General features: G+C 40.5%; 1 protein-coding gene across 1 annotated transcript in view; it reads left to right on the plus strand.

Moving 5' to 3' along the window:
- Positions 1-13,958, plus strand: part of INTS9 (integrator complex subunit 9) — a 108,086-nt gene that overhangs the window by 50,553 nt on the left and 43,575 nt on the right. The window contains exons 5-6 of the mRNA XM_059372461.1: positions 2,716-2,855; positions 5,036-5,122. Of these exons, the coding sequence (XP_059228444.1) occupies positions 2,716-2,855; positions 5,036-5,122 (227 nt within the window). The remainder of the gene's footprint in view (positions 1-2,715; positions 2,856-5,035; positions 5,123-13,958) is intronic.

Genomic DNA, 13,958 nt, shown 5'->3' on the forward strand with positions numbered 1-13,958 from the left:
GGGATAGTGGAATGAAAGAGAAGAAAGATAAAGTAATTGAAGGTGGCAGTTCAAGGAACAAGTTTGAGATAAAGTCATAAGAATAAGGGTGAAGATAAAGCATTACCAAGAATCCTGAGCTCTTCTAACTGCTATTCAAATCTTTTGTCCCCTTCATTTGTCATTTAGGAATTAGTGGGGCAGGTCCCCATCTGTTCAAAGATTCCTAATCCCAAGTGCTACATTTATTTTCAGTTTTCTACATATGGCACTGACTGGTGCAACCTTCAGTTTATGGACAACAGCGTAGAATTTATGAATTGTCCTCTAAAGACTTTCTGACCTGCTCAATGGAGCACTAAAAAATCAGAAATTGGAATTAAACAATGACCATTTCACAGTTCATCTTTCATTGTGCTAAAGGATTATCAATATATTTAGGCTTCTAGAGCTGTTGTGTAAGGTTTTTCAACTTGTATTGTCTTGTGGTTGGTATCAAATTAATAATAGTCACTATTTTAAGGTAGAGGTAGGGTATTTATGACTGGGAGAAAAAATAGAGTCACAGGATCAGGAGAGAGGTACTTACTCCAGTCCAGTCTTCACAGCCTTGTAGGTGAGCCAGGCAGACCTACTTCCAGCTTCAGTGAATTTATAATCTAGTGCAACTACCTGAAATATTTTTTGTATCCCCCAAAGTCCACACTGTAGACTGAGTTTGAGGTTTAGGGCAGTATAGTAAGCAGCCAGTAAATTATGAGTGTTTGACCCAGTTCATGGTCTGTAGAACCCAAGTGTATCTGTATACAAGTTGAATATTAAAATAATCCTCATTGGATTTCATCAAGTGAAAGAATATAAGCAAATATATAAATGTGGGTATATAAACATGGATTGGATGTTAAATTTATTTCTCAGAGGAAAAATGTTTGTATAGGCATTCTTGATAGATATAGATATATATAGATATAGATATAAATTTTTTTCCCCCTTCCAGCTGTCCTCACCAGATTTCTCATGATTCTAGACTCTGTGGGCTGATTCTTACATATGATAAAGAAATTTCAAACTCACCCAGTTTCTATACAGAAGAAGGAAAGTGGAGATGCTTTTGAGCTTTCTTGTTGCTTCAGCTATTGTTCCCTTGTTTTCTTCTGGATCTGTCATCCTGTGATTATATCTTGATTTTCTTATTTGTTTAAAAATGGTTCTAGAGAGGTTGTAGGGAACAGAACTAGTGGAATGTTACATGACCCTTCGTTATGAGGGTACTGTCTTGGAAGTGCCATGCACCATGGACTTAAGGGTGGTATAAATTGGCTATTACTGTCATTAGGCATTTTATTCACACAGAATGCCATTGCCCTAGCAATGAGTAGCTTCTGACCTCTGATCTACATGCTGTCCTCAAGAGCTGATTTTGTCTTGGTGGCTTTATTAAATTAACTTATTTCATATGTGAAGCCATTGAACTAGAAAATACCCACAGCCCAAATGGCACACCGTCTCTATTATTTGCAAAGATGGAACAGATATCTTTGTTACTACCTCTCTGTGGGAGACATACTAGCTCAATAACCCACTCTCCGAGCTAAAACATTTCCGTGGCTTACCCCATGCTGTCCTTAGTGCACCATGCAGTTTCTCAGAGGGAACTTCAGTGATCAAGATGATGTCTGTGAGCCAGAGTGACACGTTTTCCCACAGAAGGTGCAGTTAAAATGCTGCATCGCTCCAATGACAGGGCACCAGGCCTTGCTTTGCACTGGCTCCCACAGCTGGGAGGGGACAGAGATGAGTCACACAGGATCCTTAACCTTAGAGACATTTAGTGCTGGAGGGACAGAGCAGTACTTTGAGGAGCTTTGAGGAACTTTTGCGTAGAAACTGTTGTGAGAGGGACGTCCATAAAATGCATTAGCGGTTCCGAGGAAGAGATGTTGGGTTTTTTGTTTGGTTGGTTTTTTTTTCCTCACCTGGGCAAATCAGGAAGGCTTAATGGAAAAAGAGAATTGAGCCTTAAAAGACAGAAAGGACTTAACTATATGGGAAAACAATCTCTTCTACACAAAGAGTTTTTATAAAATTTACTAACCATGACTGGCATTTTCCCTTTTCATGGGACCTTAATAAGGGAGTAAAAGGTAAATTTGTGGTGAAGGCTAGGGCAGAATATGAGAGTATAGTTTCCTTTTGTGATTCTGCCACAAAATTTTTGTTGTTATTGTTCTCTGTCCAGCACCAGTAGTCAAAAGTTATCTCAAAAAAGGAAAAAAAGTTTCCGCCTGCCTTTGACTTGTGAAGAGCTAGTTTCAGCCTGCTTCTCCCTCTGATACCAGTAAATCCATGGTGGTCGTGCCTTATGTTCTCATTCCCCTCACAGCTTCTGTTGTGCACTCTCTGCTTCATGGTAACTGGTTGCACTTGCCAGGCAGCAGCTGCTGGAGTGTCCTGTTGACGTTTACACTCGTATGTCAAACTCAGAGCTCTATTTTAGTAAAATCAGAGTGCTGCCAGAGCACTCCTGCGTTCTCATTAGCCATCCTGCCCTGCTACTTAATGTCAATATTAGGAAATACCCTAAAATGAGAGAACAGAAGTGTTGCAGGAAAGGCATCATTATTCTGTAGTACAAAAATGACTTCTCTGCATTCTGACAGCATCATTTTTCAGTCACTTCTTGCTGATCTGTGTGCCCTGAACAGAAATGTATCATTCCCTCCCCTTCCTTTGCAGACCGAGCTAATAGATCTGTCTACGGTAGATGTGATCCTCATCTCTAACTACCACTGCATGATGGCGCTGCCCTACATCACTGAGCACACTGGTTTCACAGGCACGGTGTACGCCACAGAGCCCACCGTTCAGATCGGCAGGTGAGAGCCATTATTCTTACCCCAGGAGAAAGTGGCTGAAGCACTCCTTTCTTCCCTGGGGACCGTGTAATAGTGTCCTGCCACGAGGCTGTCTCCTCCTGAGTAGCTAACCCAAAGAATTAGTATGAATAGATGACTCTCTAAATAAAACAAGTGCTCACCGGAATCGCCTTGAGGTTAATGCAGTGAGTAATCTTGGTCTTTTTGTTGTTGTTGTTGTTTTTGAAACAAAGATGGGAGGAAGGTGTTGGCGGAGACAGCTCCTCTGTGCAGGTGATACTAATTAGGGAAGGTAATGTTGAGTAAGACACCACAGAGTTGCAAGGTGAAGAGCTTCAGGAGAAAGCAGCATAACACATTTAAAAAAAGAAGAAATTTTATTACTTTTTTTGAGAATTCCCCTCCTTTATGATTTAGCACAGACTATAAACGGAGACAGCTTGCAGAAAACAGGGTAAGTAATTAGATGGTTGAGTTGAATGCTTTTGACAGAGTGCAACTCAGAACTCTAAGGAGCAAAAGGAGCCTTCCTTTGACTCTGAGAACACTCCGCCATCCGTCCCTCTGCCCCTCCCAAGCCTTCATGACACAGGTGGTTGCTTCAAGTAGCCCTAGCATCATTCTGTGAGAGAAAAGTTATGTGGAGAAAATCACCAATACATCTGGGTGGCTTAGTTGGTTATGCAACTGCCTTCAGCTCAGGTCATGATCTCAGGATCCTGGTATTGAGCCCCGCATTGGGCTCCCTGCTCAGTAGGGAGTCTACTTCCCCCCTTCCTGCTCCCCCTACTTGTGCTCTCTTTCTCTCTGTCAAATAAATTAATAAAATATATATATATATATTTTTTTTTAATTACCTACCCCTGAAAAAAGCTTTGAAGCAAATTAACAAGTATGGTGAAAGGTAAAGATATTAAGACTCAAAAGGGGGGATCAAGGTGTTGATACGGACTCTTAGCTTTGGGTACCAGTGTCTTACAAAAGTGCAACAAGGTGGAATTAAACAGAGATGAAACCAAATATGCCTTGGTTTATGTGTCAGCTCCCATTAAAGAGCATGTAGTGTGTACAGAGAAACATCAGGGAATCTGAGGAAGAAACAGTACAAGGAAGTAAAACAGAGACGATGGATCAGTTGCAGGGAAAGGATAGGCTGAAAACATGAGATTCTAGTCTGAAAAAGTTACAGCATGAGGAAGGACACACCAGACTCCAGAGAGCTACAGCCAGAATAATAATGCACCTCGATCCCAGGTCTTTGAATGCTGAAACTAGTGCTGCTCCTTCAATATGAAAGAAGGAGATGGGATTAGGAATAAATAAATCTGGTGAAAATGAAATGGAAGTTGTTCAATATTCAGATGCTAGTAAATTGATGGCTTTGCATGTCTCTGTGCTCATTGGGAGAGGATTTAAGTTAATATGGATCATCTGTACTGGATTCTGAAAGGGGATTCAAGAGATTAAAAAATCTATTTCTTGCTTTTTGATCATTCTCTAGCCTTGCAGGAGTCTAACTGTCTCTGTGCCATGTCGTTCTCAGAGCACATGTATCATGGATCCTCTCGAGTGAGGCATTTCTTCAGTTCCCTCAGTTATGATTCCATTGTAATCCATCTTGTGGTCTGCACACACAACCTGTCCCTTTGCAGGTGCTTGAGTTAGGCTTTTAGGAGTAATCCTTAGAGTATTTTTCCACATGGAATTTTGTAAATCCCCAAAATACATGTCAAGAAAACGTACTTTTCCAGTTTAAAATGTCCAATTAATATTGTCATTAAAAAAATCTGCCCCACCCTGCTACCACCACAATCAGGTACTTCACAGTCATTTGACTTTTTCCCCTTTTATATTTTTAGTTATATAAAGGCAGAGATCTTAAGAGAGAGAGTTAAACCACGGTCTTGTGTATTTCAGTGTTCAAAGATAAGATGCATGTGAGGCTTGTTTTAAAGGTGAATTAAATCATTTATGTTTGAAATGTTTAACATGGAAGTTCAGTGAGATGGTTGGGGTTTGGTTCAGGTTTATGTAGAAGAGTGTCCAAGTTTATATGCAACAGAAAGAAAGATGATTGGGATGGAGGGAAGGCAGGCCAGCCCATTTGTCTTGACTGCAATGTTAAGAGTACAGTGTTTTTCTTCTCCTTTTGTGACGTTCACCACTTTTCTCTTTATCAGGCTTCTCATGGAAGAGCTGGTGAATTTCATTGAGAGAGTGCCCAAGGCTCAGTCTGCCTCCTTGTGGAAGAACAAAGATATTCAGCGGTGAGCAATAGGCCTGTATGTTCCTTTGGACAGTAGACCCTAGGTTTTGCAAAACAGTCTCATTTGTTTTCTTATATGTTACGCTTTAACATTTATACTGTTAGAACTAGAGATTCTCTTTTCCTTGTTTTAGGGAAGGGCTGTGTTTGATTCAACCAACACACAGTGGGAGGCAATCATGCCTTGTCCAAGGTACTGTGCTGTGTCTGAGTTTTTAAAAATTAGTAAAACAATTGGCACTGTCTTTGAGGTGCTCAGGGGTTGATGGGAAATCAGATCATTAACAGTTAAATTGCAGTCTTCGGTGGCATATATTGTAAGAGGTGCTGTAGACCGTCAGAAAATGAAGAACTTTCTGTGTATAGAAGCTGAGGAGGACGTCCCTTAGGAGATGACAATGAAAGTGGGTCTTGGAGGAAGAAGAGGACTCTGCAGGATAGAAAAGATGAGGAAGTGCGTTCAGACACAGCATGATGGGATATAGTGTATTGGGGGACCAGGGAGAAGTAGATTAGAGTGGGAAGGCGGAGAGAAGAGGTGAGAGTTGAAACTAGAGAGGTACATTGGAACAAGATAATGAAGAATCTGATATGTAAAGTTTGAGTTTTATAAGATGGAGAGTGGGGAGTCCCTCTGTGGCTTATAAGGAGAGTGATGTGATCACATATTTGTTTGGGGGAAAGTAACTCTGGAAGCAGCGTGGGGGATCAATGGGGGTACAGAGACAGGAGCAGAAGACCAGGGGTCGGACTGTCAGAAACCCAGGCAAGAATAAAAGCCTGAACTGAGGCAGTAGCAGTGAGCATGAAGAGTCTGACTTAAAAGACATTTCTAAGACAGAATTGAAATCAATTGGTAAGAACTGTAGAAGAGGCTATGAAGTCAGCCTTAGGAAGATAGGAGGAGAGCTGAGTGGAAGCCAAGGGAGAAAAGAAGTTTCCCCAAACCTGGGCTTGTCAGTGGTATTAGATGCTGCAGAAATATCCTGTAAAATGAAGATGAGACCCTTGGTTAGGAAATCCTAGAGAGATTCATTTTATTTGAGTAGGAAGCCAAACCAGATTTTAAGAGGTGACAGAAGTAGAAATACAATGGCGGAGGGAAGGAGGCAACTTGATTCTACTTCCAGGCTCTCGTATTTCATTGGACACCAGCCAGTCTTTAGCTTACTGCAGTTTCTCTGAGCCTCCCAGCTGCTGCCCTACCTCCTGGCCCCACAGTGGTCCCAGCCTTCCAGGCCTCGCATCCAGGGTCTGGAGTAAAAACTTGTCTTTGGCTTTTTAGGTAATGGGTATCCCATATGTGCCTACCTAGGTCCACTGTTTTCCAGCCACCTTGCCACTGACTTCTCTTTCCCTCTAGGTCAATAACTTGTTAGCTCTCTAGTTATCTGAGCTTTGGAATGTCTTGGTTTTTGTGAATGTTGTTCTGAGAGAATATGTATGTATAGGGGCATCTGGGTGGCTCAACCAATCAAGCTTCCTACTCTTGAATTCGGCTCACGTCATGATCTCAGGGCCCTGCAGGAAGTCTGCTTCTCCTTCTCCCTCGCCCTCTGTGCTCTCTCTCACTCGCTCTCTCTTACTCTCTAATAAATCTTGTTTTTTTAAAAAAAAGAACATGTATGTGTAGCTAAGAAAATATGCTTTGTTTTTATACTGTAACTGTTTCAGAGTCTGAGCATCTGTGTGTCCTCTGTGCATTCCTTTGTGTATGTGTTATTTGTTTTATTTAACTTAAATAGCACTTGCTGTGTGCCAGACATTATTCTCAGTGTTTTACTTAATTCAAGTACTTCTTTAACATCATCTTACAGAAGAGAAAACAGCCACAGCAGGTTAAGTAACTTGCTCAAGGTCAGCCAACTAGTGAGCAGTAGGATTTGAATTCAAACCCAGACAGGAAGTCTAATCTAATTCCAGAGTTTGGGCTTTAACTATTACGCTGGGCTGCCTCTTAGGCACACGTGTCTCTTCTCAAGTGCATGTGAGCCCCTTCATGTGAGGGGAAGTATGTGTAACTGTGCACGTTTTCTCTTCTGTTGGATGGATCTTTTTTGTATCTCTATTAACCCGATTATGGATATCATGTCTGTATGTCTTCATGGTAGGAGTCTTCTGCGTGTATGTGAGTGACTTCCTTGATCTAACCACACACCTACTTATGACAAGGTCCCTTCCCCTTCTCATTTTGCATTCTTATTCTCAACTGCCTTTCCTCCTGCCCATTGCTGTCCCTCCTTCTCCTGTCTTTGTCTCTCCTGTGTACCCGCTGGGCCACATCAGACCTAGTTGTCTACATTTCCCTCCTTAGAAATTTTGGGACTTTGTTTTCTTTCCCTGTGGAACATGGCTTCCCTTACTTCCTCCTTTTAAATTTGTACCCTTTATAATATTCTGCCATAAATAATTTTGGCACACCAGAGGTGATGTTCAAAGGTCACTATTTCCTGGCTCCGGAACCCTGGGCCAAGTCTTAGGAAGTCCCACGTCCTTATTTTGCCTTTTCTACTGTGACCTTGAGCAGAGTCCTTGGCATTTTTCCTTTGCCTCCATTTTTTGTGAAATACAGCAAGATAAATGGCTTACTAAAATGCCATCATTTATTAGGGAGAAGGGTGAATTGAACTAGAAGGAGCAGAGGGTGAGGAGGGTGGGGTTCCTTTTAAAAAAGGATGCTCCTTGAGATAAAACCTGAACTTGCTATCTCGCCACCTGGTGGGCAAAAGTCTGAAACTGTTGAACACTAACTTGGTAGAGAAGCAAGGAGAATAACTTGCACTATTGGAGAAGACCTTATTTCCTTATTTCATATACCATAATCATATTTCTGATTCTGGGCAAGTATTTTGCTTTGTCTTTTGAGCATGAGATGAGCCACAGTTACTGACAGAGAAAGGGAAGAGTCTGATTATTAGAAAGAATGTTCTACAGTGTTAAGATAACCAAACCAAGCAAGCTGTGTCCTCTTTTTCCCCTGAATAAACTCACCATAAATATTACAAGTGGTAAGAGGAATTTGAAGAGCTATTTTATAATTAACATCAGACAAAAGAGTTCTTTTGAAATATTCACCTAGAATTTAACCTTGGGCCAGAATACTAAAAGTGTTTCATTTGAATAGCATTTATGCCAAAGGATTTACATCACTTTATAATTTCTCTCTGTCACGTGCCAGTTTCTGTCCAGTGTCCCAAAGTACTGTGGCAAAACTAAACTGAGAAACACTGGTTTTTAGCTGTCCATTACAGTAGACATTTTTCCCAAGTGCTATGAGCTGTGTCTTTTTTTTCATTCCCTCTCCCCTCCCCCCTTTTTAATTCCTGTACTCACCTTGTCAAGAGAGGCCTCAGGTAGGGATCATAGACTCTGCTGTCTCCAGGGATGGGGAAGGTAGATACAGGAGTAAGGTGGACCAGTGGCCGCACCCGTCTAAAGGGGCAGCTGACACACAGCTTCTGCAGATTATGGCCAGATGGAAACGTGAGCCCATTGCTGCCAAATACCCCCCCCCTTTTTTTCTTTTCTTAAGTTAAACTCAAAATCTGGATGTTTTAAATGTGAGGGTTTTTTTCATCTTTTTAAGATGTTGGCTCACACGTTAAAATAAAATCCTGTATGATCCAAGCAAAACACCTCTGAGTTGGATTGGAGACTCAAGCCCCCGGTTTTTGACTTAAACTTTACACAGGCTGTCTTTTGGTTAAGTGCCTGGAATTGATGCATTTTAGTAGCTTAAGTTATTTAATAAGACTGTGAACTAAAGAAACTAATAAATTAAAATCTTTCAGACTCATTGGTCAAAGGGATCTGACAAACTCTCTTAAATCATTTGAAATTAGTTTGAGTTAGCTTTTGATTTAGTATTAGTATGTCTACCAAAGGAAGCTATTACTCTTGCTTTTTGGCAGCTATGGGACTCCCTGCCTTGGTTGACACTCCTCCTGAGATTTATTTAGAAGTTAGCCATCTTTCTTCCTTATTTTGATGCTGCAGTTTACTCTTCTTGAAAAAGAGATTTTGAAGGGTAGGAAATGGAGACTCCCTTGCAATGTAATTTTTGAGTCTCTGACTTTCTCATACCCACACTAGAAGTTTAGGGTTTGCAATAGGAAAATTTAAAGTGGAATATTCCACTTAAGAAACTAAACCAGCTAGAAATCTAGTTATAATTAAGAAGAAATCATTACAGGATATTGTCATAACCCTCTTGCGAGCATTAAGGAATTGTGCACCGATATATTCCTTGCTAAAATGTTATAGCCATTTTCAGTAGTCACTGTTACTTAAAATGTGGATTCATACCTTACCGAAGACATGAAAGAAAACATAGTTGAAGTTCCTCTGCTCTGATGCTCCATGGGCATTTATAGAGGAATTTATCAGGTCTAACTATATGGTAGGGAAAAAGTTAAAGCTATGGGTTTAGAGATCAAATAGACCAGTGTTTAAATTTCATATCTGCTTCTTAGTAGTGATAGCAGTTTATTTTTTCTAGGCTCTGTTCCCTCATTTATAAAAATTTTATAAAATAAGAATAATATTAGCAACTTTGCAGGGCTGCTGGGAGGACCAAATCAGCATGAGAGTCCTTAAAACAGTGCCAGGCACATAGTAGGTGCTCTGTAAACATCAGCATCCTTTTTCCCTTTAATGATAGACTTGGCTGACATAACACCCTTTGAGTAATCAGCACACCTTTGCCTTCCACAGGCTAATTTATCTTGAGACGCCACCTTTCCTGATGAAAGCAAGGTAGTATAAGAAGGAAACCGTTTTTCTAATCCCACTCTTGCCTCCTGTTAGCCCTGTCATCCAGACACTGGGACTCATTTTCTTTTTTTGTAAAACAAGGAAACTGAATTCAAGTATCTCTGGGTTCATTTCGGTTATAGTTTTTTAAAGATGTTCAAGGGAGAGAGGCTCCTTCAGCCAGCGTTCATTGAATGGCAGGTACTTCAGTGAAGTCATCAGCACTTGTCTTTGAGCTTTGCAGTTCCAGAAACTTTATCATTTCATTTCACTCAAGGTTGATTAGCCTCTGAGGGGCTGATTCGGACTAACTAAACTCCCAGGATATTGACTGACAAACAAAAATCCCATTTAATTACTTTATGCTGAGACATCTGCCTGGCTCCAGAACTAAAAAGGTTAGGACACTCTGGTCTGGTCAGCAGGTTCACTTAAGAGATTAAGATAAGAGGAGGGTTTTTTTTTGTTGTTGTTTTTTGTTTTTTGATAAGAATAGAATCAAAGCAGAGGTAGTTTAGGTATTCTGGAGAATTGTTTCTATAGTGCTTTTGTAGCCTGAGCAATTGCCTTTGTCCCTTTTAGAGATAAATTGATCTAAAACAAAAATCAGGCTTTATATAGTTTCAGATTAGTTTTGAGAAATGCTTGATTATCAGGCTCCACTTCAGTAAACTCTGTAAAAATCACCACTCTGCTAACACATTTCCACTCCATCCCATCCACATGTATTTTAAGCACACTTTGCTGTAATGAGAGGAAAAAGACTTCTGCTTCTTATATTCTTTGTGTGCTGCTCTTATATTCATTTTGCAGAGTCCTTCATTCATCACACACTTAGAAAACGCCCAACCAGTGTTTTATCTACAAGCTTTTAAGTGGTCCTTGTGGACTTTAAAGTCTTCATCTTTAACACAAACACCTGGTCTTTGCTGCTTGTTGGATGCTGGTAAGATGGAAGAAGAGACAGCAGAATTCTGGCATGATGTTGGAGCACTGGGGAAAGTTTATTAAGCATTCAATATGATAAGAAAAAACAAAACAATGAAATCTTTTAGAAAGTACTTATTAAACATTTAGACTTTGGGAACTTGACTTTGATAAGTTAGAAAGCCATAAAAATTAGAACTAGTTCCCACTGGGTTTCCTTATCCATCTTATCCTGAATCAGCCAATAATCTTAATGGCTTCAAATGGTTCTAAAAATGCCACTCTGTAATTATGGCCTCAAGAAAGCATAAGCAGAATTTAGGGAAAGCTGGGTTAGAATGTTAGGGGATAGAAGGAAATAGTGAAAAAGTGACTAAATATCTCAAAGGAGTAAGAAAAGGCTGTTAACCAAAAGAATTTGTGTGTGTAAATATGGAATTCAGATGACTTATTTGTTGATTAACTGCCAAGTGCCTGGCATCATGGTAAGTTTGCAGGAAAGTGCCCAAAAAAGTTCAAGGCATAGTCCCTGTACCCAAGGAGCTTATCAAGCAAAGATTTTGTACTAAGTGGCAAGACTTAGCCTGGACTTGGCAGGTTAAGTAGGGTTTCAAAAAGGGAAGAGAAGATTCTAAAATAAGGCAAGGGTATGGGCAAAAACATGGCAACATGGGATGATGATGGAGAGGTGGCTGAATTAGTTAAAATCAGCCAGTGCACACCAGGAAGGAGAGAAAAGAATTGGAAATTAACATTATATAAAAAAATATTGAAGCTTTGGTCTTTTGAAAAAGTCAGCAGCGTTTTTGACTAATTCCTAGTGGGGTTTTTTGGGGGTATTTCTTTTTTTAAAGATTTTATTTATTTATCAGAGAGAGAGAACGAGCTCAGGCAGACAATGGCAGGCAGAGGCAGAGGGAGAAGCAGGTTCCCTGCCGAGCAAGGAGCCCTATGTGGGACTCGATCCCAGGACACTGGGATCATGACCTGAGCCGAAGGCAGCTGCTTAACCAACTGAGCCACCCAGGCGTCCCTTGAGTAATTCCTAGTTTAAGTCTTTTCTCTAACTGATAGGAAATTCACCAAATTGTGAAACTTTTGTCATCAAACATATATGAAAAAGGAAACCTCTGGATTTTTCACAAAGTGTCATAGGGCCCAACCTCTTGCCAAATTTGCTGGTACACTGCAGCCAGAACTTGTTAGTAATTGGCTCACTGGTTCGTACCTTTCCTGGGGCAACAAATGAACAGGTTTTGTCTTTTGTGTTGGGTACCGCTCAGTGCTGAGGATATGAAAATGCAAAAAGACACTACTATGTGAGTAATATGATATGATAGAATAAAGACATATGTTGTTTTTGTTGTTGTGTGTAACAAGGCTGTTGTCTCCAACAATGCTATAGTAAACTGGTTGATAAAAATCATCATGAAGGTTTCTCTAGAAACAGATGATTTCTTTAGTTTCTTTGGAACATAAATTTATTATTTCTATGCCATCTACTCTGAAGAGAAGATGAGAAAAGATCCAAGTTGAAATATATCTGAATTTTTCACATGTCCTTTGTTTGACTTAAGGAAATCATTTACCTACCTGAAACACTCCAGTAATTTCTCTAGAAGTAGGTTCTGAACTGTTAAAGACAGAAATAGTAAATGTTTCATATCTTAAGTCTTCCCTTTTTCCCTTACTGAGGGCTCAGAGCATTTGCTGGCTTAATCTGGAGGTTGAATATATGACTGTTTAATCTCTAACAGAGAGTGGAAACAGTAGCCAAATGCCTCATTTGGAGAAAGACTACTCCAGATTTTAATCTGCTTAATTTTTGTAGGACCTTGTCCTAGGTGGGAAGGGGGGAAAGTATGCTGGGAAGGGACAACAAAGGGAAGAAAGTAAAGCCCAGATGTTTGCAGAATGGCAGTGCTGATTGTCAAGGGATGGGAAAAGGAGATCCATAGTAAAGAAAGAGGATGTAATATATAGAATGGAATAATACTCGGCTATCAAAAAGAATAAAATCTTGCCCTTTTCAACAACATGGATGGAACCAGAGAGTATTATGCTAAGTGAGAGAATGACAAATACCTTATGATTTCACTCATATATGGAATTTAAGAAACAAAACGATTGAACATAGGGGAAGGGAAGGAAAAATAAAATAAGATGAAACTAAGGAAAGAAGCAAACCATAAGAGATTCTGAACTCTAAGAAATAAACTGAGGGTTGCTGGAGGGGAGGTGGGTGGGGGGAAGGGGTAATCGGGTGTTGGACATTAAGGAGGGCACCTGATATAATGAAACTGGGTGTTATATGCAACCGATTAATCACTAAATTCTACCCCTGAAACTAACCATACAATATATGTTAACCAAATTGAATTTAAATAACGAACTTAAGAAAGGGAAGGAGGAAAGTAGGAAGAAGGAAAGAAGGGAGGAAGGAAGGGTCTAATCTAGCCTTGTGTATGACTTTTTGCCCACCCTCTAATGGAGGTGACTCAGTTCAGCAGCCAAATTCACCTAGGTGGAAAGATGCCGTTAGGCTGCAGACATGTGCAGTCTAGGTTCAGGCCCCACCCTCTCAGGCCACTCCCGTAATAGCCTTCCTGCTCTGGCATAAAGTTAAGAAACCTTTCTGCTCCTACCCAACCCAGAATAAGTCTTTATTTTTAATGAAGGTCAGCTCTAGGGGGCCCAAGCCCTGGTGCTCCCTGATCCTGAGAAATTTAAAGGAGGAGCTAAAGCAGGAGAGTAGCTTAGATTTTTCCTTGAGAGCATGTAGAGCAGTGCTTGGGCTACTCAAGTTCAGAGTCATTGCTGCTCATTGAACTAATTCACCCCAGGCTGAAGTTTATTTACCATGGTATTGTGGGAACTGCATATACTCCTGAGCTGTAGTGGCTGCATCTGGGGGTAGGGGGCAATTAGAGTCCGTCTGTTGTCAGCATCTGTTCTGTGTCAGAGACTCCCATACATTATGTCATTTAACCCTCACAGAACGACTCTGAAAGAAAGGTGCTGCTCTCCCTATTTCACAAATGAGTAAACTGAGGCTCAGAGGTGAAGAGGTAACACTGGAATTTATAGGCAGACAAGTCTGTAAATCCTGTTTTTTTCCATCCTTTGCCTGGGAGAGAAACCTCTCCTTTCTCTGAGGG

Source organism: Mustela nigripes, chromosome 1 (genome assembly GCF_022355385.1).
Source record: "Mustela nigripes isolate SB6536 chromosome 1, MUSNIG.SB6536, whole genome shotgun sequence".
Lineage (NCBI taxonomy): Eukaryota > Metazoa > Chordata > Mammalia > Carnivora > Mustelidae > Mustela > Mustela nigripes.